At 42.6% G+C, this 22,414-nt stretch overlaps 4 protein-coding genes across 4 annotated transcripts; 1 reads left to right on the forward strand and 3 right to left on the reverse strand.

Moving 5' to 3' along the window:
• Positions 1-6: 6 nt before the first annotated feature.
• Positions 7-2,622, reverse strand: LOC132990090 (tubulin alpha-1C chain-like). Its single transcript, XM_061058145.1, has 4 exons — positions 2,464-2,622; positions 1,409-1,631; positions 1,161-1,309; positions 7-1,061 (listed from the first exon to the last, which is right to left on the reverse strand). Exons 1-4 carry the CDS (start codon positions 2,464-2,466, stop codon positions 87-89), a joined length of 1,350 nt encoding a protein of 449 aa, XP_060914128.1. The 5' UTR covers positions 2,467-2,622; the 3' UTR covers positions 7-86.
• Positions 2,623-5,709: 3,087 nt separating this feature from the next.
• On the reverse strand, positions 5,710-8,316 carry LOC132990088 (tubulin alpha chain-like). Its single transcript, XM_061058143.1, has 4 exons — positions 8,185-8,316; positions 7,121-7,343; positions 6,879-7,027; positions 5,710-6,767 (listed from the first exon to the last, which is right to left on the reverse strand). Exons 1-4 carry the CDS (start codon positions 8,185-8,187, stop codon positions 5,787-5,789), a joined length of 1,356 nt encoding a protein of 451 aa, XP_060914126.1. The 5' UTR covers positions 8,188-8,316; the 3' UTR covers positions 5,710-5,786.
• Positions 8,317-11,257: 2,941 nt separating this feature from the next.
• tuba1a (tubulin, alpha 1a) lies at positions 11,258-14,661 on the reverse strand. The gene is made up of 4 exons (XM_061058144.1): positions 14,501-14,661; positions 12,749-12,971; positions 12,496-12,644; positions 11,258-12,383 (listed from the first exon to the last, which is right to left on the reverse strand). The coding sequence occupies exons 1-4, from the start codon at positions 14,501-14,503 to the stop codon at positions 11,403-11,405; spliced, it is 1,356 nt and encodes a 451-aa protein (XP_060914127.1). The 5' UTR covers positions 14,504-14,661; the 3' UTR covers positions 11,258-11,402.
• Positions 14,662-18,790: 4,129 nt separating this feature from the next.
• LOC132990087 (tubulin alpha chain-like) lies at positions 18,791-21,900 on the forward strand. The gene is made up of 4 exons (XM_061058142.1): positions 18,791-19,024; positions 20,159-20,381; positions 20,486-20,634; positions 20,746-21,900. The coding sequence occupies exons 1-4, from the start codon at positions 18,806-18,808 to the stop codon at positions 21,724-21,726; spliced, it is 1,572 nt and encodes a 523-aa protein (XP_060914125.1). The 5' UTR covers positions 18,791-18,805; the 3' UTR covers positions 21,727-21,900.
• Positions 21,901-22,414: the final 514 nt, after the last annotated feature.

Here is a 22,414-nt window from a genome sequence, read left to right on the forward strand (position 1 = left end):
ACCAGATTGCAGTTATGAACACACTTTATTCTTTATGTGTACAAAAAGGCACAGACCAGAGATCAGTACATTGGAATGAAAGTAACTTAATATTCCTCTCCTTCATCTTCATCCCCCACACTGTCGGCTCCCACCTCCTCGTAATCCTTCTCCAGAGCGGCCATGTCCTCTCTGGCCTCAGAGAACTCTCCCTCCTCCATACCCTCACCTACATACCAGTGAACAAAGGCACGCTTAGCGTACATCAGATCAAACTTGTGGTCAAGACGAGCCCAGGCCTCTGCAATAGCAGTGGTGTTGCTCAGCATGCACACAGCCCTCTGGACCTTGGCCAGGTCACCACCAGGAACTACAGTGGGAGGCTGGTAGTTGATGCCAACCTTGAAACCAGTGGGGCACCAGTCCACAAACTGGATGGAGCGCTTTGTTTTGATTGCGGCGATGGCGGCGTTCACATCTTTGGGCACCACATCGCCACGGTACAGAAGGCAGCAGGCCATGTATTTGCCGTGGCGAGGGTCGCATTTCACCAACTGATTGGCCGGCTCAAAGCAGGCGCTGGTGATTTCTGACACCGTTAACTGCTCATGGTACGCCTTCTCCGCAGAGATGACGGGGGCGTATGTGGCCAGAGGGAAGTGGATACGGGGATATGGCACCAAGTTGGTCTGGAACTCTGTCAGATCAACATTGAGGGCGCCATCGAAACGAAGGGAAGCTGTGATGGAGGACACGATCTGACTGATCAACCTGTTCAGGTTGGTGTAACTGGGACGCTCGATATCGAGGTTTCTACGGCAGATATCGTAGATGGCCTCGTTGTCGACCATGAAGGCGCAGTCAGAGTGCTCCAGGGTGGTGTGGGTGGTCAGGATGGAGTTGTAGGGCTCCACCACAGCGGTGGACACCTGGGGAGCTGGGTAGATGGAGAACTCCAGCTTGGACTTCTTGCCGTAGTCGACGGACAAACGCTCCATCAGCAGGGAGGTGAAACCAGAGCCGGTGCCACCTCCGAAGCTGTGGAAGACCAGGAAGCCCTGAAGACCGGTGCACTGGTCAGACTGGAGAGAGAGAGGGACACACAGTCAGCACTTTGTCGTTAACTTCAACATTTTTAATCAAAATTACAAATGCATCCGTCCTGACATCAAGTTACCCACCAGCTTGCGGATCCTGTCCAGCACCAGGTCGATGATCTCTTTTCCGATGGTGTAGTGTCCACGGGCGTAGTTGTTGGCAGCATCCTCCTTACCAGTGATCAGCTGCTCAGGGTGGAACAGCTGGCGGTAGGTACCAGAGCGCACCTCATCTAAGGAGATGAAAAAATAAAATGACGTCAAGGTGGTTGAAATCATCACATATTTTTATTTCCCTAAATGAATGTTTATCCAGTAGAGCTGACACTAACCGATGACAGTGGGCTCCAGGTCCACAAAAACAGCTCTGGGGACGTGCTTTCCAGCTCCAGTCTCACTGAAGAAGGTGTTGAAGGAATCGTCTCCTCCTCCGATGGTCTTGTCACTGGGCATCTGTCCGTCCGGCTGGATGCCATGCTCCAGGCAGTAAAGCTCCCAGCAGGCATTGCCGATCTGGACGCCGGCCTGACCAACGTGGATGGAGATACACTCACGCTGTGGAAACAAACAAAAAAAAATGCGTTAAGGAATTATTAATGAAAATAATTTCAGGACTGAAAAATCCTTATTTTGAATTCTGGTACAAAGTGTGACTAAACAGATGCTTAAGGCGACCCATCACATGTTGAGGTTTGTCATATAGCTAATGAAAGACACAAGGAGGAGGAGGAGGAGGAGGAGGAGGAGAAAAGGCTCTTTGTCAGGACTCAGAGCTTCATGATTAAGGTCACCTGATGACATGTTCAATTCACAGTCACCCTCTTAACAGAAACCGCCTTTCAAAAGATAAATATCACACACACAATCTACTGAAAGAAGGCAGAAAGGAATGTATTTAAAACAAAACCGAATCAAAGTATAATGTGGTCACACAGACCAAACACAGCTGCAGATACAGATTGTAATAGAAGAAAAACAAGGCGTGGACCCACACTGAGAACATGAAAAGATTAAATACAAATCTTTCAGTGGAGAGATTTTGGTTTTTTTTTAAAAAAGGCCAGGCCCTTTTAGACAAACAGGCGGTAAAAGAGGAATGCCTCAGGCTGAGAGCACGTTGGTCTTTGCCAAGTGGGTCAATGTGCAGACTGGAAAAAACCGGAAACTGGACTCGACTGGAATTTGGGCTCAGTTATTTATTTATTTTTTATATATATTTATATCAACCTGAAATCCACCAAAAATATATAATTAAAACCACCCACTGAAAAAACAAATGCTAAATAGTCAAATTAAATTAAATGACGTACAGGTGACACACATTTGGTCGGATATTTGTATAATTATCTCACGAACAGGGAGGAATAACGAATTATTTCATGCTCACCATGTTTCCCGGATGTGTAAAGTCTGAGGGGGGTTAAGACAAAAGAAGAGGAAGAGACGAAGTTAGCTCTCACAGCTGGGTCGTTATGAATCCTGTGTGAGAAGTAACTGCCGACTCTTTTCTAGGCGGGGCTATTTATACTTTCTCCGCGCGAGGACAAGTGCCGCGGAATCTGATTGGTTCATCCGAGGTCACGTGGTGGGTAGCGCTCCCATTGGTTAAAATCAAACCGTTCCATTTCGTAATGACGTGGAAGGAGCTTTGCCTTTAGCAGGAAAGTGGGGCAATGATGAGATGAGTGTGCCGGTGGATGGGCTGCCTTGTCGAAAAATGCTACCAGAGCACAAAAGGATAGCAGAGGCTATCAGTAGCCCCCCTGAAATAATGCTAACAGGACAAATATCTCTATATTAAGTCACTACTCACTCCATACACATTGTCAGAGTATAAGGAGCACGTTTTGGTACTCTATTATTCTCTATTCCCCCTTTAGAGCTGCTCAACTTCAACCTCTATAATTAAGAAAATCAGTCCTCCCCGTTTAGACTCATCAGCCTGTTATCATACTGAGCTGTCACTGCTAATATTACACATACTTTTATTATTATCTCTGACATTTTAGCTATTCATCTATCTTATATATTGTTGTTGTTGTTGTTGTTGCTCTGTTCGTCTCTATTCTTCTCCCTCTGTCCCACTTTTCCAAGCCCAACACAGCAGATGGTCCTTCATCATGACTCTGCTTCTCCTCGAGGTTCCTGCCTGTTAAAATGAAAATGTTTCCTTGCCACTGTAACTAGAATAGAATAGAATAGAATTACTTTATTGATCCCAAACTGGGAAATTGTGGTGTTACAGAAGCAGGTTATCCAACACACAATATGAGCAAAAAACACAATGTTAGCAAATTTAAACACAAGATAATATTAAATACAAAGTAAATAAGCACTAAAAATATCAAAACTAAGAATGTGAATATATACAACCAGGATTTAACTGCGCTGAATGTTGCTCCGGGCTGTGCTCATTATGGGTTAATGTTGTTTCTTTGTAGATTATAATAATGAGATGAGATATCTTTATCGTCACTGTACAAGTACAGAAAAATACTGTCGGCCTAGAAGCCTAATATCAGTAGTTATATATATAAATATACAAAATACCTACCCTGCCAATATACAGATGTACAAATGTTTATAATAAAATGTACAATAAGGTTATAAAAAGTGTCAGGTGCTAATATACCAGTGAGTAAGGTCTTTTACCTGCTCTTTTCTAAAGTGTCTTGAGATAACATTTATTAACATTTGGTGCTTTACAAACAAAGATTTATTGATTGATCTCGAAGGACAATAACCTCCCCCACGCCCATCAGATAGCCCAGTGCTCCCAGTACAGAATCACTTAAAAAGACCACTACCCCCGACTGCATTTGCACGCCAAGGAAAACAGGAAGCGAAATTTAATAGTCCCCTCATTAAATATTTAAGATTTTTAGAGGAAGCGTATCTCGTAAGACGAATAGCCCCATATCGAGTGAAGCTTCCCGTACTGCACAGAGACACAGAGCAGCACATCACACGATAGAAACACCTGTTACCTGATACACACACGTTGAGTCATACTGGGTGGTGACTAAGGTGTTTTTTTTTTAATCTATGGACTTTTGTTTCACATAGCACCCATCAAAACAACAGCAACTCAGCTGTGACAGAGTTAGCAGTGTCATTTAAACCATCTCATTTACTGTATCTCTCACCCAACACACAGGGGAGGAGGGGGAAGTTAGCAGAGGTGAGAAGAGTAACGAGATATTTACCTAAGTGCAGTTCTGAAGTAGAGTTTTCTGCTACTTTCTACCTAATTCAACTCCAACTCATAGGGAAACATTTGAGTTTTTTCTCTACTTCATGTCAGCTATCTGATAACAGAATATTTCTAAGGTGTGGTTTTGCTACTTCTTCTTTTTCTTCAACTTGTTTCATTGATGGTGCTTGCATCTTATACTCTTGGGATACAATATAATGTTGTAAAAATATACATACAGGTGTATACTAAAGATAAAGTCACAAAGTGATATCATCCAAATGTAGATAAAGTACAAGTTCTCCAGAGAAATGGCTCCTCAGGCTGATATTTCATCAGGCCTAGAGTTTATATTTTATTGTTTCATTTAGCTGCAGGTACATGTAATCCAGATGGAGCTTCAATTTTAACCAACTAAATAGTCTGTTGGTTCATGTGGGAGCCAAAGGGTCTCAATTAACAGCCGTGGGATCATTTAGTGACTATATAATCAAGTCATTTGATTGGATAAGAGGGAATCCATGAGTGCTGATATAAAGAAGTACAACACCCCTCCCTCTCATGTGGTATTGCTTTATTATATAAAGATCATTACTGGAGAACATGTAAACATCAGATTCTTTTAATTGACTTTGAGTTCTTTGTTTCTTGAAAATCTTACAATGACATTTCATCTATCAGGAAAACTAAACATTTATTTGCAGTCACCATTCTCAAACAAAAAATATGACATCTAGTGGTTTTACCGTCTAACCTCTTACCTCTGCATTCGATATTAACGCGCTTGACTTCCACCATCAGAGGATCCCAGTTATGGAGAAATTAGCCTAGTCTGAATTTGTTGCATGTAATTAATTTTTAAAACTGCATCCTACATTTAAAAATGATTGGGTAAACAGTTGATCATAGGGTGTAGAGTAACTGACTGCATGACTGATGTTGTTTTGAGTGTGTATATGCAGTCTTGCATTACCTAACATGACTCACATTTTACCTGGTAAAAGTGAGTAATATTCCAAGTAATCATGGAAAAACTGAAGCTTTACATGTCACTTCAGGTATTAACAAACCATCTGCAATTATTGAACGTTAGAGTAATGGCTTGTTGAAGTGATTCAGCAGTATATCTAGAATAATTACATTTTAGATCCTCTTGGACACGCCCTTAAAATCAATGGGACAGTCAACATATCTTAAAATTGATTAAGTTTCAACATTTTTCAGTAAATATTTCTTGTACTTATTGGTTGATATCTTACATTCCTATTCTATTTCATCAATATTTGATTTGTATATAACTATATTGCTACTGCTATATCGTGTTTAGAGCAACTGTAATGACCAAATTCCCAATGGGATTAATAATAAAGTATTTCTGATATAATCTATTATTGATACAATCATTAAATTCAGAGAGAAATAATGAAACCCAAACAAAAATGCAGTCATGATGGATTTTTATTCTTGACATTTAAGCACACTGCAGGTTACAGTTAAAGAAGGGGACGCATGCTGCTTTAGTATTCCTCTCCCTCATCCTCCTCTTCCTCCCCCAGACTGTCGGCTCCCACCTCCTCGTAATCCTTCTCCAGAGCGGCCATGTCCTCTCTGGCCTCAGAGAACTCTCCCTCCTCCATACCCTCACCTACATACCAGTGAACAAAGGCACGCTTAGCGTACATCAGATCAAACTTGTGGTCAAGACGAGCCCAGGCCTCTGCAATAGCAGTGGTGTTGCTCAGCATGCACACAGCCCTCTGGACCTTGGCCAGGTCACCACCAGGAACTACAGTGGGAGGCTGGTAGTTGATGCCAACCTTGAAACCAGTGGGGCACCAGTCCACAAACTGGATGGAGCGCTTGGTTTTGATGGTGGCGATGGCGGCATTCACATCTTTGGGCACCACATCGCCACGGTACAGAAGGCAGCAGGCCATGTACTTGCCGTGGCGAGGGTCGCATTTGACCAACTGATTGGCCGGCTCAAAGCAGGCGTTGGTGATTTCTGACACCGTTAACTGCTCATGGTACGCCTTCTCTGCAGAGATGACGGGGGCGTATGTGGCCAGAGGGAAGTGGATACGGGGATATGGCACCAAGTTGGTCTGGAACTCTGTCAGATCAACATTGAGGGCACCATCGAAACGAAGGGAAGCTGTGATGGAGGACACGATCTGACTGATCAACCTGTTCAGGTTGGTGTAACTGGGACGCTCGATATCGAGGTTTCTACGGCAGATATCGTAGATGGCCTCATTGTCCACCATGAAGGCGCAGTCAGAGTGCTCCAGGGTGGTGTGGGTGGTCAGGATGGAGTTGTAGGGCTCCACCACAGCGGTGGACACCTGGGGAGCTGGGTAAACTGAAAATTCCAGCTTGGACTTCTTGCCATAATCGACGGACAGACGCTCCATCAGCAGGGAGGTGAAACCAGAGCCGGTGCCACCTCCGAAGCTGTGGAAGACCAGGAAGCCCTGAAGACCGGTGCACTGGTCAGCCTGAAGAGAGAGAGGGACAGACAGTCAGTAATTAATGATAGAGCTCTGTCATTCAATTTGATATTCTTTTAATCAAAATTAGGAATGGATTCTTCCTGACAGGTTACCCACCAGCTTGCGGATCCTGTCCAGCACCAGGTCGATGATCTCTTTTCCGATGGTGTAGTGTCCACGGGCGTAGTTGTTGGCAGCATCCTCCTTACCAGTGATCAGCTGCTCAGGGTGGAACAGCTGGCGGTAGGTACCAGTGCGAACTTCATCTAAGGAGACAAAAATAAATATTGAATTCAAGGTGGTTGGAACATTCTCATATTTCCCTAAATGAATGTTTATCCAGTAGAGCTGACACTAACCGATGACAGTGGGCTCCAGGTCCACAAAAACAGCTCTGGGGACGTGCTTTCCAGCTCCAGTCTCACTGAAGAAGGTGTTGAAGGAATCGTCTCCTCCTCCGATGGTCTTGTCACTGGGCATCTGTCCGTCCGGCTGGATCCCATGCTCCAGGCAGTAAAGCTCCCAGCAGGCATTGCCGATCTGGACGCCGGCCTGACCAACGTGCACTGAGATACACTCACGCTGTGGAAACAAAGGCAAGTGGTCAAAATTCAAACATGTCTACATAATACCTCCCATGTCTAATTTAATGATTCAGGTTACGTATCATATGTTAATGCCAGCTCTAAAGCCGAGTAATAAAAGGAAAGAGGGAATAATGAGGTCATTGTGAAGACGCAGACACCACAGCATCATAACCAAGTCACCAGGCGCATGCGTCACAATTAAGAAAAAAAAAAATACAGCGTCATCTATAAATCACCTTTCATTCAAATCAAATGCAATTCAAAGTGCGTTCTAGGAATTAAAAAAAAGGCATTAAAATAACGACAAAAATGGTGCAAACAATAATGGATTCAGATGTAGAGACTAATGCACAACAATAGCAAAAAAAATATTTCATTAAAACAAATAAAAGCTAAAAAGATAAAGCATCCTTTTATTATAACAAATTAAAGATGGAGTTACATTTCTCATTTAAAATAGCGATGAAAAATGAGTATTATATAAAAAGATTAAGAGTTAAGGATAAAAAATAATTAAAAAAATGTAAAATATATAAAATCCTACATAAGCCAAACCGAATATATTTATCCAGAGATATGTGCTTTATAAAAACAACAAAAACAAGAGCAACCCAAAGAACAGGTCGTGTTTGATTCATAGAGCTTATTAAGAAAAACCCTGGGGTGGATGGGTGGGGAGCCAGGCCCCTTCAATGATGGTGGATCAGAGGAACGTGACGAGACTACGGATAAATCCGACCTGCCCAGCCTGCAAACTGCGCAGAGGAAATAATGCGCGAAAACAGCGAGTAAAAAAAAAAAAAAAACCCAACCCAATGTAATACGGTGAATCTTACCATGATTCCTGGTTCTGTGTCCGAAGAGGATGAGACAAAGACTGCAGAGGAACAATTGAACTCTCACACGCGGCTATCAAGGAGTCCTGTGTGAGAAGCTACTCCCAAAAAATCCTCCGACTGAAGCTTTTATACTCGACTAACGGGTGGGGGCACGCGCAGCCGCAACTCATTCGTCGAGAGCCACACGAGCTCTCTTGCCATTTGTTTAAACCAAACACTCGTCTTTTTTATTTATTAATTTGTCTACCCGGGGACAGTGTGCAGCGACATTGATCATTTAATACAAAGAAAAATGAAAAGATGGTTGCACCAGACTCAATTTCCATCTGTAGGTTAGTCCCACATAAAAGTGACGCAGGACGTAGGCTACTATAAAACTCCTCTAAACAAAGGAGGCACACCTGACACCACCAAGTAGCCTACATATACTACATTATAAAACATCATTAACACTGAAGAAAACTATATCCTGCTCAGTACAAAGTATAATAAACATTAAATTGCCTAGATAAATGTTATCAGTTGCATGTATCCTTACACATCAATAACAGGTGGACAATAATACGCAGTGCATGGTATTAAGGGCAACATAATACACAATATCATGCACTGTGAGCTGTAAGGTCTGATATAGACAGGTGTGTGCCTTTCCTAATCAAGTCCAATCAGTTTAATTAAACACAGCTGGACTCCGATGAAGGAGCAGAACCATCTCAAGGAGGATCAGAAGAAATGGACAGCATGTGAGTTAAATATGAGTGTCACAGCAAAGGGTCTGAATACTTATGACCATGTGATATTTCAGTTTTTCTTTTTTAATGAATTTGCAAAAATTTCTACATTTCTGTTTTTTTTCTGTCAAGATGGGATGCTGAGTGTACATTAATGAGAAATAAAATGAACTTTTTTGATTTTAGCAAATGGCTGCAATGAAACAAAGAGTGAAAAATGTAAAGGGGTCTGAATACTTTCCGTACCCACTGTATATCAAGGCCTGTCTACCACCCCAGCTGCTGCATCGTGCATGAGCACAGAAGTGGTCACAATCCTCCCCTGACTCCATTTTCCCCTTCCTTTCCTCTCTCCCATCACTGCCACAAGAGGTCTCCATGTAACTGGAAATGCTATTTGAATCCTTAGGTCTAATATAGGCAGTAAAGCTCATCAGTCAATCCCAATCTGGACACCGGCCTAACCAAAGTGGATGGAGAGATACATTCACAGCGGGGGGGGGGGGGGGGGCGGGCAGGCAAAGCAGATTTGGATTACAGATTTGTTTTCAACCTCGAGCCATCTGCACACTTAAAACAACAGCTCTCGTTGTTGAAGTAGAAACACACACTTTGAAATGGAAAAAGTTCTAACAAGTGGGCCATTCAAACCAGGGTGCAAGCTCTCCAAAGATAGAACAGGATTTAGTCGGATACCCTATAAATGAACTGCAGAACACGAGGGCATCGCTGCATGTGTCTGTGAATTCTCCCGATCCTTGCATGATAAATAAACCTTTATTATCAGTACAGTCTGTTTGATGATAGAATGACCCCCTTTCATTTGTGCTGCTCTCTGCTGTGATTTGACACCATATCCACACTGCATATAAAGGATTAACTCGGGTAGACGGGGGGTATCTAGGTCAGACATGTCTGCGTTTGCTGTCTCTAAGAAATGCCACATCAACGTTTTCCCACAAGTGAAATAATTGTCCCATGACTTTTCACATTTGTTTACAGTCAATATGGATTTTGAAGAAAGGTTTGATTTTGAAGACAGTCAGTGGGATGTTTAATTTAACATCAAATCCATTTTTTTTTAAAGAAATGGACCCACATTACAAGAGCAAAATCAAATCAAAGAACAAAGTTAGTGGGAAGCTGTTGGTGTAGTAATGTTCTTAAGAGCTATGTGAGTTTATAATCACCTTTAAGGCCGTCCATCACCTCGCTCAGCTGTTCCTCTCTAAACTCCTGCACATCAACACACCCACCCTCACTCTCAGGTCTTCTTCCTCCATGCACCACCCTCTCGCCTGTCCACCATGGGGTCCAGGGTCTTCAGTCGCTCTGCCCCCCCTGCTTCTGGAACTCCCTCCCACCACACAGCCGTAATATTGACTCTCTCTCCATTTTTAAATCTCATCTCATAACTCATCTTTTTAAACTTCCATATTCAGTCTGATCATTCTCCATCAGGTCTCATGAATCCTCGACATCCTGTAAATGTGTCTTTTTAATGTTTATTTTTATCGATGTATTGCTGTTTTTAACTCTGCTTTGAAAGGCACCCTTAAATAAAATGTTTTATTATTATGCTATAAGGGATGTACAGTGAGATGGTTGTTATAGCATACATGTCACAGAAACTGGGTGATGCAGAAACCCCTCTTATTACATGTGTTGAGTGGGGTCTGTGGTTTAACTATTTCCATGTGCAGCATACTTTAAATGTCTACTTAGCAGTTCTGATCCACATTAAAGTGAACATTTCCATTGATGGTGATGTGAGACAAGCGAGCGAGGCCGCATGAGTCACCGCAGCACCTGTTTGAGGTTTTCTTGCCTTGTAACTGTCGAAGTCTGTTGACATTTTCTTTTCCATTAACCAGCTCATACATTCCCTCACATGTCTGACATCCATCTCTGAGTTGGATGGAACAATTAAAGAAATGCTCTGTGGTACGCACAGGCTTATGATGCTCAAACATTTAGTCAAAAATAATCCTCCCAAGTCATGATGTGATTTATGGGATATGCATGATGAGCATTAATGTACAGCTTCAGAGTTCAGATGACAAAGATTATTTTAAATATGAATCCTAGATAAAAAATGAAATAATCTTTTGGTAGGTGTTGATGACCTGAACTTATATAAGTCAATAAACTACAATTTTTTTCTAGGTTTCATTTAAGTATGATTATGTTCCTTATGAAGGCAACATATATTAAGATTTAATAGCTAAGAGTTACAAGTCTAGGGGGATTATAGGATAAGTCAAACTTAACAACTTTAACATTTCATAGGCTTATAGACACAATATATTCTCAGTATGGATCAATAAAAGACAAACCAGTTAACTTGTGAAAGGGATTTTATTTAGAACAAATCCAAACTTGACATTCAGGTGTTTCTTTAGTCTGGACAGCGAAATTGATACAAACATATTTCATAGGAATGTATTCAAGAACACTTGTTAAACTTCTGCCTTCATGTTCTATTTAATATTCCTCTCCTTCCTCCTCTCCCTCGCCCTCGATGGAGTCAACGCCCACCTCCTCGTAATCCTTCTCCAGAGCGGCCATGTCCTCTCTGGCCTCAGAGAACTCTCCCTCCTCCATACCCTCACCTACATACCAGTGAACAAAGGCACGCTTAGCGTACATCAGATCAAACTTGTGGTCAAGACGAGCCCAGGCCTCTGCAATAGCAGTGGTGTTGCTCAGCATGCACACAGCCCTCTGGACCTTGGCCAGGTCACCACCAGGAACTACAGTGGGAGGCTGGTAGTTGATGCCAACCTTGAAACCAGTGGGGCACCAGTCCACAAACTGGATGGTGCGCTTGGTTTTGATGGTGGCGATGGCAGCGTTTACATCTTTGGGCACCACATCGCCACGGTACAGAAGGCAGCAGGCCATGTACTTGCCGTGGCGAGGGTCGCATTTGACCATCTGGTTGGCCGGCTCAAAGCAGGCGTTGGTGATCTCAGACACTGAGAGCTGCTCATGGTACGCCTTCTCTGCAGAGATGACGGGGGCGTATGTGGCCAGAGGGAAGTGGATACGGGGATATGGCACCAAGTTGGTCTGGAACTCTGTCAGATCAACATTGAGGGCGCCATCGAAGCGGAGGGAAGCTGTGATGGAGGACACGATCTGACCAATAAGCCTGTTGAGGTTTGTGTAACTTGGACGCTCGATATCGAGGTTCCTGCGGCAGATGTCGTAGATGGCCTCGTTGTCGACCATGAAGGCGCAGTCAGAGTGCTCCAGGGTGGTGTGGGTGGTCAGGATGGAGTTGTAGGGCTCCACCACAGCGGTGGACACCTGGGGAGCTGGGTAGATGGAGAACTCCAGCTTGGACTTCTTGCCGTAGTCGACGGACAGACGCTCCATCAGCAGGGAGGTGAAACCAGAGCCGGTGCCACCTCCGAAGCTGTGGAAGACCAGGAAGCCCTGAAGACCGGTGCACTGGTCAGCCTGAAGAGAGAGAGGGACAGACAGTCAGCAATTAATGATAGAGCTCTGTCATTCAATTTGATATTTCTTATCTAAATTAGGAGTGAATACCTCCTGACATCAAGTTACCCACCAGCTTGCGGATCCTGTCCAGCACCAGGTCGATGATCTCTTTTCCAATGGTGTAGTGTCCACGGGCGTAGTTGTTGGCAGCATCCTCCTTACCAGTGATCAGCTGCTCAGGGTGGAACAGCTGGCGGTAGGTACCAGTGCGAACTTCATCTAAGGAGACAAAAATAAATATTGAATTCAAGGAGGTTGAAATCTTCACATAATTTAACTGAATTTTCCCAAATGAATGTTTATCCAGTAGAGCTGACACTAACCGATGACAGTGGGCTCCAGGTCCACAAAAACAGCTCTGGGGACGTGCTTTCCAGCTCCAGTCTCACTGAAGAAGGTGTTGAAGGAATCGTCTCCTCCTCCGATGGTCTTGTCACTGGGCATCTGTCCGTCCGGCTGGATGCCATGCTCCAGGCAGTAAAGCTCCCAGCAGGCATTGCCGATCTGGACGCCGGCCTGACCAACGTGGATGGAGATACACTCACGCTGTGGAAACACAAAAAAATAAGAAATGTTAGTCATCAATCAAACTTTATTTATATAGCACCTTTCAGATAAAGTAAATTGCAGTTCAAAGTGCTTTACAAGAGTGCAGAAAAGTTGTTGACAAAAAGTAGTTTATAAAATCATTGAGAGACTATCATTGAGAAACTAATGCACACCAATAAGAATTAAAAAATATGTATAAAAAGAAAAGAAAATACGACACATAAATCATCTGTTTTTTAGGATAGATAACAACACAGAACAATGATTAATTTTTTTTTTAAATTGTATTAGGTATTAAATAGTTTTGTAATAATCTAAGCAAAACAGCTTCATATTGAATCAATTAAAATAAAACATCACATCTGTATTGTGGAGGAAGTACCGGTATGTGTTTCTGAAATATTAACGGTTATTTAGTTGTTTCCGTTTTAATGGCGTTCGAAATCTTGATTGACTGCTGCGACAACCAATCAGGGGCCGTCTGAGTAACGGTCTCAACTTTTTTTCCGTTGCTATGCGACAAGGCCACTAACTCAAGGAACGGATAACATTTGTTTGAATTTTGTTAACAGTTAAAACCGTTAAATGGAGAATTTCAACACACCGAGGTAACATTCAGGTAAGTCTTTGAGAACAAATTACAGCCAAATGTAACATCGAAAGATATTGCTCCCCTCCTCCATTTCTAACATGAATCTTTAATGCCTTGCGTGGTGCTAACAGTGCAGTTAATCCACTCCTCGGACGGATAGGGTTTCAGTGGGTGTTGGGACAAAGTGCTGCTCTCCATCCTCCCTGTCTCTAAATTGAATCAGCTTTAAGTTACCAGGCAGCCACTGTCACGAAAAGTGAAATTCTGCACTCTGCTCAGCCCCAAGTTTGTAGTTGGACCGAAGCCTCGCTGACATTATTAATTCTGTCCACACAGAAATCTTCTGGAAACATCGTTCAGTCTGCACGTCACGTTTAATGCTGCGTTCACTTGTCCCTCGGATGCGCCAACTACTCGAGTTAAGTCATTCTTCAAACTTCAGTAAAAAAAAAATCTCCTGGGTTTAAAAAAAATATGCACGCTAAAAAATAATATGTGTTAAATTTTATTATTTTATTTATTATTACTATGAGCATCAAGCCAACATTTCCTCTGGTCCTCCATATTACTATTAAATATGACGTCAGGTCTGTCAAACCAGCCAGCCGGGTACCAAAATCTACTCCAAGAGTTTCCATGTTATTGTTCCCGCATGAGGGAGCCAATTTACCATTTTTATAAAGAAATATTCACACACAATATTATTGCAAGAACTCATCCTCTCATCAAATCAAGTTTATAACGTCAAAGGAATATACAATTTACTAATTTAAGACCGTTACAATAACTTTATAATCCTTCAACCTCCCAATCCGGCTCTGCAACGTTACCTGAGCCCCTGCCCATCCCCATAAATCACATCCTTAAAAAAGCAGATGAACACTGACATAATCTCAACTATGACTGTTTACCAAAAATATTTAAAATGCCTCACCATTTTGTTATTTTATGGACGCGGTTGAGGGTTGCAGGAGCTCCTTAACAGGGGGGGGGTCTTACAAGTCGACAGTTATGGGGTCGATGTAAGACACAATGGCACTCTGGAGGATGGATAGTGGTTTATATGCAAGTGCAGAACTGGAGACAGTGGCAGCCGAGACGCTGTTGGTCAAACTCCTTGTCAATCTGACGCTCGGTGCTTTCTATTGGACAAAGTGGCTCAGTTGTTACAATCCCCGCCTTCAAGACCCCACCCAAAATCCCGACATCCTCCGGTACTGTGCTGCAAGCATGGCGTCACTCATCAGAGGAAAGTGCTGCGTAATTTCTAGCATGCTGGTACCAGACACGACAGACCAAGTCACCCCCCTTGCATAACCATCCACTGTAAAAAATGTAGATAAACCTGCTAAATATAACCAGAATTATTTGAAGAATTTACTGAAATAAGACAGAAATTATGAGAATATAACAGAATACAGCCCATTCCAGTTAAATGCACAATCTCAACTTAAAATAACTTTTTTTTTTGGGTCAGGCCGCATGCATAATTTGATGACTGTTAGTAGAAATTCAATCAGGCGGTCACTCAGCATATCTTCCTTTTAAATGTTTGCATGAAAAATTGCAATTATTTACCTCAATAACAAACACATGAATAGCCTACCTGTCATTTTAAACTGCCTGAAGACAAAATCAAGCAATAATTTGTCAGCAGTTTATACAAGAAGTCGAAAATAGTTTATGCCATATTTACAGATCAACATTTATTAAACATAATTTATGATCTTGTGCTGAACATTTTTCCTCTTCAAAATTGTTCATCTGTCACAGCCTATAGGCTTACACCATGCAGTGCATCATATTTCATATTTTTTTATAAATATCTGTTCATTGATGGACACTGGTAGCAGTTTATTGAAAAGTCTGTATCATGATTTCATTTTGAGTCTAGTGAAGATAAAAGAGGTCAATGTGCCCACAGTGCCCACCAGTCATATCTGAGGGGCATGTAGGCCGCGGAGAGCCGCAGACACCCAACCCCCAGCTCTCCTCCCAAGGTTTAACCGTTGCTAGGAAATGAATAACGGAGTTGCCTGGATACAGCCTAGTATCCACATAGACCGCCTTTATCTGGTGGTCACATGACCTAGCTTAAATGGCAGCATTAACAGGGAGCTGCAGGACAGCTGTCTCTGTGTGGGGGGGGGTTTGACTCGTCAGCCTCCTCTTTTCCAAAATCTTCCCCCATGATGCCCTTAAGGCCTACATGGAAAACACTTGCTCTCACCTTCAAATGCATGAACTGATGACTGAAAGTAAAACACAATATCATACGGATGATGGGGTGTGGCTTTGCGGCAACCGAGATCCATCATTGTGGGTCAGCTCTAAAAGCATTCAGACAGTAATGTAACTGGTGTGTGTGCAGCAGCTTTGTTTGTGTCTCAAACTTTAAAGTTCAATAACAGAGGCTATAAATTATTCTACAGCCGTCCTAAAGAATAGCCCGGGGAATGCAGACAGTTAAGCAGCTTGGTTGCTAACAACAAGAGGAAACACTGTGACAACGACTGTCAGGAATTAAGCTTTATTGAATGTTGGGCTGCTTAAAAACAGACAGATTCTGTTTATAGATACTGATTCAGTTTGTTACTTGCAGAAAATGCAATCAGTTATTTTTGGATAATAATTTTGGATACTTTAAAACGATCAAGACATTTACCTGTCTTGTAATAATGAATGCCCTCTGTGTTTTCTTATTATTCCTGTGATCTGATGTCTGAGGCCTGTAAATCTGTAATCTCACCCACTGGGGCAGCTGATCACACAATATGAAACAGTCTTTGCATATTTTTAAAGAGCCATATATTATTGTGTAAGAATGAAAATACTGAACAATATAAATGTATTTCTGAGCTTTTATGTGTGTTTCTGTTATGTCTCCCCTGATGACTCAGTCAGCGGCCACTTTCATCCTTGATTCTGTTGGTTGATAATGTGTTATTTCCTTTTCCTGTTTGCATACTTTCAGCTCCTTGCCCTCTTTCGTTCTCTTCTGTCCCCGTCTACCACTATGCAAAGCAAACATGACACCACACTTACCAATCTTGTCACATGTAGATATATTATTTAATTGTAATGTGCCCATGATCTTCATCTGTACATTTGAGTTTGCATTAACATGCACCATCAAAACATGAAGACAACAATAAGAGCTGCACTGAAAGTGTTAATATTATCTGGTCATTTCCTTTTGACTCAACTGTCTTTAACCTGTGTCCCACATTAGCTTGTTACTTCACCAGCCCAGAACATATAATTACATCAACATCTTATTTGTGTTTTAGCTCAAGGCAGCAAAACCTTGTTCTTTTATCTGACAACATAGGGACTCCCCAGTGGCAGATGGAAAACATGCTTTATCACTTTGTTGGGTATCATATACTCTCTTTTCAGGATGCAGTGTGTCAGTTTCATGCCATTGAGGACCACTCCCATCTCTCTAGCATTCCCAGCCTCCCTCCCTCTCTCCTCTTGGTGTGCAGCTGCTCAAAGCCCGTCTGTCTCACAGCTGCTGGAGGAGGAGAAACAGGGGAAGGAGGGGAAGGAGGGGGAGGAGGGTTTTGGAGAATTTTCTCTGAAGAAGCCCTGGCTGGAATCCCTGGCTGCTTCCTGTCGTCCTCTTTCATCCCCTGCAGTTCACATTAAGTACAACAACCACAAAAAGCTGCTCGTATATCATGCATCCGGACTTCAGTGCAGGATAAATGACGCTAACTCACACAAAGTGGTTGGTTTTGTGACAAAAGGGGAACTTTTAGGTTCATACTAAACTGAGGATTTTTCAAGTCTGACAGTTGAGATACTTTGGGAACCTCTTAATTATTTCTGTCAATCCCTGCAGGATTTTAGACATGTCCAAGGGCCGGGATTTAATGTTGAGAATTAAGGCCCTCATCCAGTTCAAGTGCCAAAGAGCACTTTTTTTTTATCACATAAACTACATTCAACCATATTCACACTGACTCTGATGTAAGCCTCACTCAGAGTGGGAACCTCAAATGCTGTTTTAATGTTGTACTAGTTTGGTCCATATTATCATTATGCTGCTTTTCAGTAACTGAAAAGACAATGAGTGAAAATCAAGGGGGCCATATTTCAAGCTAAAAACATCATATTTGAAAACCTAGTGGGTAATGTAGGACATCATTTAGCAACTGCCTATCCAACATTTACAGTAGGTACAGTACATCCATTATCTTTTTAGCTGCTTATCGATTTAAAAACACTGATATGATAATGATTTGTCAAGTTCCCAGCGTAAATGATTTAAAAAACCTGGAGCAGCACAGCACTGAAACATAAAACTGCTTCCCATTTTGAGGGTTACATCACACACAAAAAATGGCCACTGTGTGAAAATTGGTCATTCAGTTAATTTCACTTCCTCAAACAAGACCGAAGCAGAGGGAACACACCCCAGCCCTCGGTGCAGCTGAACAGCAGAGGCAGTCAGTGACAGGCAGACATGCAGCCACGTGATCGGCCCACTGAATGACATCATTGCAGGGAATCTGGGACAAAGAGGGAGGAGAGCTGGAGAGAGCTGGCATGCACGGGCGGGCGGGCGTATACCATCATGGCAGGTCTGAGCTGCAACATGGACCCAGCTGATGGAAGCATCCTGTACTGCAGAAGCATGCAGCCATTTTGCATCATCGATAATTCATCAAGGTGCACTGAACTCTTGCAAAAAAAAGAATTGATTTTCACACAGAATTTACTTATATTCACCAGTATGTATAGCTTGCAATTAGAGCACCTTTTTATTGATTTTTCAGTCTGCCACACCTAAATAATGGATGAATCATCCTTCTGCATGCATAATAAATTAGCTTTGTTTGCAGTTGCCATTCATTCACTTTATAAGGGCCTCAAATTAATGCATACAGTAACAGTTTTGGAAAATGATATATCAACTAGTCTCAAAGATTTCACTCACATCAATAATAAAGATACCTACAATGCAACCATTCTTATTTTATTGTCAATCTGGTTTAGTAATTATGTTCATCATCTTGATTATGACGTCAGAAATCTTCACATGACTGCATAAAATAAGAAATCTGAAATATTATGTTGCTAATTGGCTAAAGCTATAAATAGAACATGCAATAATCACATTGATTACATTAACAAAAAGCCATATAATGCAGTAATATTCATATTTTTGCAGAGCATTTTGAGAGCATGTTTCACAATATTTATTTGTTTAAATTTGAATGCAAAAACAGCAATGCCAAATGTTGGTAGTAAAGGCTTTTTTCCCCTCCCCAACGCACAGAAGCAAAGCCTGCCCTGCGTGTATAAATCTGAAAGCGCCGCCCTCTCATTCAGCAGTTGTTGCATCGACCCCGTTGGGTACAACACGCGACGCAAACCCCCCCTGCTTTTTAAAAGCTTTTTTCTTCATATTTTTCTCCTCTCCCTCTTTGAACCTCAAACGAAAAGCATGGTAAGTTAAATAAACTCCTCTCATCTTCATGTGTATGATGATTTAACGAGGTGAAAGTGAAGGTTAAGAATGAGCCGGCGTCGTGCAGGGTCCCCCATCACTAGATGTTTAATATCATTATTAATAATAACATTACAGCTGTTTCTTTGTGTGACAATATCAAAAGGTTGTGATTAGGGGGAAAGTGAATCGTTTATCTTGTCGTTGACACCGATTGTTCTGCAGCATTGGCACGAAGTGATTGTCATTGTGTAGAGATGAGAACAATGCACTGATTGGCTTAATTCAGCCTAAAGGCTTTCAGGAGAATACATCATGTCTTTCTTGATAAAGCAGCGGAACTACTTTCTCATGATTTTAATTTAATTTTAGCATATTTTAAATGTCAATACGCCAAAAACAAAGAACACCTTGACTATGCCCAACCTTGTTTCAGTGCGGGGAGGGGCAGATTGGGTGGAGATGGGGATGAAGTCTGCAGCTATGTCATTTTTAAATCATTAGATTTAAAAGCAAATACATTTTTAATCACAGTCAGGTTTAAAGAAAACATCGGTGTAACACGCAGCTTCTGTTTTAAACATCGCATTGCATATAAAGGGTTAATATTAAGTGAATCTGTTGTCATCGTTACTGATTTATTTTGGATTATATGCGGATTTCAATCTTATAAAATGACATTTTATTTGGGCAAGATGAACGTGATCGTGCATCCTCCTGCTGGCACGAGAGCAGGTGGAATATTCCAGACTGCCGATGTGCACGCGCAACTTTGCATTCGTGCTTAGGCTTGCAAAAGAGGGAGAGAGTGGGATGAAAAGACAAGGGGGACACACACACAAAAAGAGAGACTGGAGGAAAGAGAAGAACAGCGTCCTGCCTCGGTGGGGGGGCTACTGTCAGGCATTTCTGTCCCCCCCCTTGCGGGTTTGTGGTGCAGGGAGGGAGGTGCCTCCTGCTGCACTGCTTCTTTATCTAAGACAGAGGGAGCAACTGCACGTTCCATATTTTTAGATGCATTCATGTGTGCAATAAAGACTTGCAGGAACAGAAAGTGAATAAATGTAGGATTTAGACAAACATGAACACAGGTCGAAATGAACCTCTCTTGATTTTGGTTCTCTTTTCCCACAGCGTGAGTGTATCTCCATCCACGTTGGTCAGGCCGGCGTCCAGATCGGCAATGCCTGCTGGGAGCTTTACTGCCTGGAGCATGGCATTCAGCCGGACGGACAGATGCCCAGTGACAAGACTCTCGGAGGAGGAGACGATTCCTTCAACACCTTCTTCAGTGAGACTGGAGCTGGAAAGCACGTCCCCAGAGCTGTTTTTGTGGACCTGGAGCCCACTGTCATCGGTTAGTGTCAGCTCTACTGGATAAACATTCATTTAGGGAAATAATGTTGAAATATGAGAATGTTCCAACCACCTTGAATTTAATATTTGTTTTTGTCTCCTTAGATGAAGTTCGCACTGGTACCTACCGCCAGCTGTTCCACCCTGAGCAGCTGATCACTGGTAAGGAGGATGCTGCCAACAACTACGCCCGTGGACACTACACCATCGGAAAAGAGATCATCGACCTGGTGCTGGACAGGATCCGCAAGCTGGTGGGTAACCTGTCAGGAAGAATCCATTCCTAATTTTGATTAAAAAAATATCAAATTGAATGACAGAGCTCTATCATTAATTGCTGACTGTCTGTCCCTCTCTCTCTCCAGTCTGACCAGTGCACCGGTCTTCAGGGCTTCCTGGTCTTCCACAGCTTCGGAGGTGGCACCGGCTCTGGTTTCACCTCCCTGCTGATGGAGCGTCTGTCCGTCGACTACGGCAAGAAGTCCAAGCTGGAGTTCTCCATCTACCCAGCTCCCCAGGTGTCCACCGCTGTGGTGGAGCCCTACAACTCCATCCTGACCACCCACACCACCCTGGAGCACTCTGACTGCGCCTTCATGGTCGACAACGAGGCCATCTACGATATCTGCCGTAGAAACCTCGATATCGAGCGTCCCAGTTACACCAACCTGAACAGGTTGATCAGTCAGATCGTGTCCTCCATCACAGCTTCCCTTCGTTTCGATGGCGCCCTCAATGTTGATCTGACAGAGTTCCAGACCAACTTGGTGCCATATCCCCGTATCCACTTCCCTCTGGCCACATACGCCCCCGTCATCTCTGCAGAGAAGGCGTACCATGAGCAGCTCTCAGTGTCTGAGATCACCAACGCCTGCTTTGAGCCAGCCAACCAGATGGTCAAATGCGACCCTCGCCACGGCAAGTACATGGCCTGCTGCCTGCTCTTCCGTGGTGATGTGGTGCCCAAAGATGTGAATGCCGCCATCGCCACCATCAAAACCAAGCGCACCATCCAGTTTGTGGACTGGTGCCCCACTGGTTTCAAGGTTGGCATCAACTACCAGCCTCCCACTGTAGTTCCTGGTGGTGACCTGGCCAAGGTCCAGAGGGCTGTGTGCATGCTGAGCAACACCACTGCTATTGCAGAGGCCTGGGCTCGTCTCGACCACAAGTTTGATCTGATGTACGCTAAGCGTGCCTTTGTTCACTGGTATGTAGGTGAGGGTATGGAGGAGGGAGAGTTCTCTGAGGCCAGAGAGGACATGGCCGCTCTAGAGAAGGATTACGAGGAGGTGGGCGTTGACTCCATCGAGGGCGAGGGAGAGGAGGAAGGAGAGGAGTATTAAATAGAACATGAAGGCTTTAATTTAACAGAAAATAATTGATTGCAATGTGTTCTTGGATACATTCCAAACAGAAATGTTTGTGTGTCAATCACCAGTTTGGCTGTTTGGACTGAAGAAAAACCTGGAAATGTCAATTTGGGCTCTGTTCTAAATAAAATTCCTGTCACCTGTGAACTGTCTTCTTTCATTTTTCCATACAAAATCTTTACTGTGAGTAGTCCTAGAAAATGTTGAAATTCAGATATTCTTTAGCTATCCCATGAATGTTAAAATGTAGACTGTATTACCAAGAATTTAAATCTTCATTTATGCATGTTACAATAAAAAATACTTTAAAAATTTCAAATATGGATTAAAAATGTGGTAAAAGTTTATTCCATGTTTAGGCTTTGAGAAAAGATGTCCAGAAATGGGTCCCTGATTTAATTAAACTTGATTCATATACATTTGTATTAAAAAAAAAAAAAAGGATGTCAAGCTATTTCCAATCAATACATAACTAAATAACTCAACTAAATCAACATGACTTATGAGGAGTATATTTAACAGATGAGTGAATATCGTGCCTGTCAGTATCAGAGAGTCGAGTTGCTATCTGCAATCTCTTGATTTTACATAACATAAATAAGTCAAACATCAGGAAGTTTCATCTGCACCATTTGTGTATTTGTGCTGTCAGCAGCTCTAC

The sequence above is a fragment of the Labrus mixtus genome, chromosome 15 (assembly GCF_963584025.1).
Source record: "Labrus mixtus chromosome 15, fLabMix1.1, whole genome shotgun sequence".
Classification (NCBI taxonomy): Eukaryota; Metazoa; Chordata; class Actinopteri; order Labriformes; family Labridae; genus Labrus; species Labrus mixtus.